Source organism: Homarus americanus, unplaced genomic scaffold (genome assembly GCF_018991925.1).
Source record: "Homarus americanus isolate GMGI-L3 unplaced genomic scaffold, GMGI_Hamer_2.0 scaffold31564, whole genome shotgun sequence".
Taxonomy (NCBI): domain Eukaryota; kingdom Metazoa; phylum Arthropoda; class Malacostraca; order Decapoda; family Nephropidae; genus Homarus; species Homarus americanus.
This window is the reverse complement of record NW_024718947.1, coordinates 15001-19568: the sequence shown is the minus strand read 5'-3', so window position 1 is coordinate 19568 and position 4568 is coordinate 15001. Positions and strand designations below refer to the sequence as shown.

Genomic DNA, 4568 nt, shown 5'->3' with positions numbered 1-4568 from the left:
GAATCCCTCACCTAACCTAACCTCACCTAACCTAACCCTAACCTCACCTAACCTAACCTCACCTAACCCTAACCTAACCTCACCTAACCTAACCTAACCTAACCTCACCTAACCTCACCTAACCTCACCTCACCTCACCTAACCTAACCTAACCTAACCTCACCTAACCTAACCTCACCTAACCTCATCTCACCTAACCTCACCTAACCTAATCCTACAAGTGATTTCCTCTATGACTCTCGATGACTATATCTTGATGAGACAGTAATAAGAATCTCACCTGATCTTTCGCTGTGACATTCTTTGCTACATGCTGGGAGGCGGGACAAAGATTCTGCATAAACGGACGTAACACCACGCCCTCAACCACGCCCATAAGGAGGAGAGACAACTGAGCAGACTTCATCACGCCCGCTGGTGAAGAAGACTCACCTACGACTGACTCAGGTTAGGATTAGAATCTTTCATCCACCTTCACTAACACGAAAAAAAATTATGATAATATACTCAATCTATTTTATTTTATCACCATTTCTTAGAAGGAATGTGTAGTGTACACTTCTTCAGACTACATGATGATGTGCGTGTGATGTGTGTGTGATGTGCGTGTGATGTGTGTGTGATGTGCGTGTGATTTGTAGTCTCACGCGATGTCTTGTTGCAATACCGGTATCTCTTCGATCCTTGGCAATCATATACCAATAAACTCACGAATTCTTCATTTTAACGTCATTCTTCACGGTAGGTCGTGTGTGTGTGTGTGTGTGTGTGGTACAGGAGTTGAGGTATGCATACATATAGTGTTAATATACATGTATGATACAGGTATAAGTATGAATCAGTTTACCTGTGGGTGATGAGACTTCATACGTGGTGAGGGTAATTAACAGGTGTACTGTATGTGTGAGCTGGGAGGAGTAGCACTCATACGACTACCCAAGTGCTTATAGACAGCCCCCCATAGTGCTTATAGCCCCCATAGTCCTGATAGACCCCATAGTCCTAATAGACCCCATAGTCCTAATAGACCCCATAGTGCTTATAGCCCCCATAGTCCTAATAGACCCCTAGTCCTAATAGACCCCATAGTCCTAGACCCCATAGTCCTAATAGACCCCCCTAATAGTCCTAATAGACCCCATAATAGACCCCATAGTCCTAATAGACCCCAGTCCTAATAGACCCCCTAGTCCTAATAGACCCCATAGTCCTAATAGACCCCCTAGTCCTAATAGACCCCATAGTCCTAATAGACCCCATAGTCCTAATAGACCCCCTAGTCCTAATAGACCCCATAGTCCTAATAGACCCCCTAGTCTTAATAGACCCCATAGTCCTAATAGACCCCATAGTCCTAATAGACCCCATAGTCCTAATAGACCCCTAGTCCTACCCCATGGTCCTAATAGACCCCATAGTCCTAATAGACCCCATAGTCCTAATAGACCCCCTAGTCTGAATAGACCCCATAGTCCCCTAAATAGACCCCATAGTCCTAATAGAACCCCCTAGTCCTAATAGACCCCATAGTCCTAATAGACCCCTGAACCGAATATTCACCAATACTTTCGAGTGGTGTAAAATACTGTCCATTAATATTACTAGGCAGGATGGGATGAATTTACTACTGTGGGTGAACTCCTGACACGCTGGCGCTGTGTTTTGAAACCCTGGCGACTCAGACAATCTATATATTTTTTTTGGTCTCGTTATCATTTCTGTGTCTGTTTATTTCGTTAACTGTCTGTTTTTGTTGTTGTCTGTCTATCTGTTATCTGTCTGCTTGTGTGATAAAAATTCTTAAGGGAAGTGATATGATGGATTTAAATATCTCGTGTTGTATCTCAGTTGGTGAGAGACACTTGGGCTTCACCACACAGGTTAATGTATCAGGTGGAGAGGCAGGTATCTCACCTTTATACTCTTGTGGTGAATTTATATACCTGTCTTGGTCGGTCTTTTAAATCAGGTAGATTTTTTTTATACGTTCAATAGTTAGAAATACGTGTGTGTGTGTGTGTGTGTGTGTGTGTGTGTGTGTGTGTGTGTGTTTGTGTAATAATAGTAATAATAATAATAATAATAATAATAATAATAATAATAATAATAATTGACGGTTTATTGAAAAAGTTCTGCAGCCCGAAGGCTGAAAATATACATTGGACATAAATGACTTATTACATACATTGGTGGTTTAACAAAAGCCTTCATTATAGAAAGGTAAAGGAACATACAGTGAACATACAGATTAATGTAGGTGTTGAACAGCAAAAACGTAGTGTAGTAACTCCCTCCCAGATGGTGTTAGGAGGGACCTCACGTGGTGTAGTAGTTCCCTCACAGATGGTGTTATAGGGCCTCACGTGTATAGTAATTCCCTCACAGATGGTGTTATGAGGGGCCTCACGTGGTGTAGTAATTCCCTCACAGATGGTGTTATGAGGGGCCTCACGTGGTGTAGTAATTCCCTCAGATGGTGTTATGAGGCCTCACGTGGTGTAGTAATTCCCTCACAGATGGTGTTATGAGGGGCCTCACATGGTGTAGTAATTCCCTCACAGATGGTGTTATGAGGGGCCTCACGTGGTGTAGTAATTCCCTCACAGATGGTGTTATGAGGGGCCTCACGTGGTGTAGTAATTCCCTCACAGATGGTGTTATGAGGGGCCTCACGTGGTGTAGTAATTCCTCACAGATGGTGTTATGAGGGGCCTCACGTGGTGTAGTAATTCCCTCACAGATGGTGTTATGAGGGCCTCACGTGGTAGTAATTCCCTCACAGAGGGTGTTATGTGTGGTGTAATAATTCCCTCACAGATGGTGTTATGAGGGGCCTCACGTGGTGTAGTAATTCCCTCACAGATGGTGTTATGAGGGCCTCACGTGGTGTATTATTCCACAGATGGTGTTATGAGGGGCCTCACGTGGTGTAGTAATTCCCTCACAGATGTTGTTATGAGGGGCCTCACGTGGTGTAGTAACTCCTTCACATATGGTGTTATGAGGGGCCTCACTTGGTGTAGTAATTCCCTCACAGATGGTGTTATGAGGGGCCTCACGTGGTGTAGTAATTCCCTCACAGATGGTGTTATGAGGGGCCTCACGTGGTGTAGTAACTCCTTCACATATGGTGTTATGAGGGGCCTCACTTAGTGTAGTAATTCCCTCACAGATGGTGTTATATGAGTGAGGTGTGGTTCCAGGCCTTCCTATCGTAGACTGTGTGAAGGTCAACTTGGGTACCACTGTTTCTGTTGAGTTGTTCTCACTGACTTAAGCACTGTTCACCACTGTTCACCTCTGTTTAACACTGGTTCAATTCCTTTCCTAAATGAAATAGTAACTTCTGGCGAGAACTTGTTGATATTCCGGTGGGGAGGAGGGTTCAGGGGAGGGGGTTGGTATGGGCCAACTTAACAGTTGACCTGGCTGCTCCGAGAGGAGTGCCAGGTACGTCTTTACCCTTCCGTGGTCAAGGATGTGTGTGTGTGTGTGTGTGTGTGTGTGTGTGTGTGTGCGTGCGCGCTAGGATCACATACCTGGGCCACACAACCACACCAGTTTGTCTTCCACTCCCCCAAAATAATAATTAATAATAAAATAATCTTTATATAGGAAAAACAAACATTCTCAGAAACAAAAAAAACTATTTTATTACCATTCTGAAGTAATGATCACTAAACTACAATACATTACAATACATTCATACATCTTGATCAAATACACCAATAAATTGTATACAATACGCACTTCGGGTGAAAAATATAAGTAAATAATATTGAAATTTAGTGAGAACAAATAATTTGGTTAAGTTTAATAAATTATACTAAAATAATTATTGACAGCAAATATAAACATTAGCTGATTTTAGTAAATTATAGAAAATAGATCAATAACTTACACTGAATAATACATTAATTAATTTCTAGATACTTTACTACACTCTACTTAAACCACACTTACGAGGTTTATATAAGTATACTGGCCATTTTAGTGTTTTATCTGTTTAACACCCCAAAAATATCATAGGGGTAATTAGAATTTTTTTGAATCGGGTTTTTGGAAGTAGTGAATAATTTCAGTTCAGATTTTGAGTGTAAGGAAGGGTAATTTATTGAGTCAGGGTCGTTAAGTGAAGGTCGTTTAGTAAGGAAGGGTCGTTAAGTAAGTCAGGGTATTTTAGTAAGGAAGGGTCGTTTAGTAAGTCAGGTTAAGTAAGTGAGGGTCGTTAAGTAGGTTCTGGTCGTTAAATCAGGGTCGTTTAGTAAGTTAGGGTCGTTTAGTAAGTCAGGGTCGTTGAGCAAGTCAAGTCGTTAAGTAGGTCCTGGTCGTTAAGTTAAGGTCATATCGTACAGCAAGTAGGTTAGATCAGGTTATCATTATCTCAGGTTAAGTTAGATTATATAAAGCTATCTTAGGTTAGGTCAAACGAGCTTAGGTTAGGTCAATTATGTGGTACGTCTGCCAGTGTAATTGTCAAGCAGTATTTAGCATACGCCTGGCAGCTCCTCACCGACCGCCCGTACTGCGCTGCCAGCTGCAGATCTCGTACGGCGGCTGCGAGTTCC

General features: G+C 42.2%; 1 protein-coding gene across 1 annotated transcript in view; it reads right to left on the bottom strand.

The window, feature by feature from the left end:
• Nucleotides 1-3633: 3633 nt before the first annotated feature.
• Nucleotides 3634-4568, bottom strand: part of LOC121859881 — a 13850-nt gene continuing 12915 nt past the window's right edge. Inside the window, exon 4 of the mRNA XM_042356839.1 lies at nucleotides 3634-4568. This exon is cut by the window's right edge and continues 36 nt beyond it. Coding sequence (XP_042212773.1) covers nucleotides 4445-4568 — 124 coding nt within the window. The 3' untranslated portion in view covers nucleotides 3634-4444.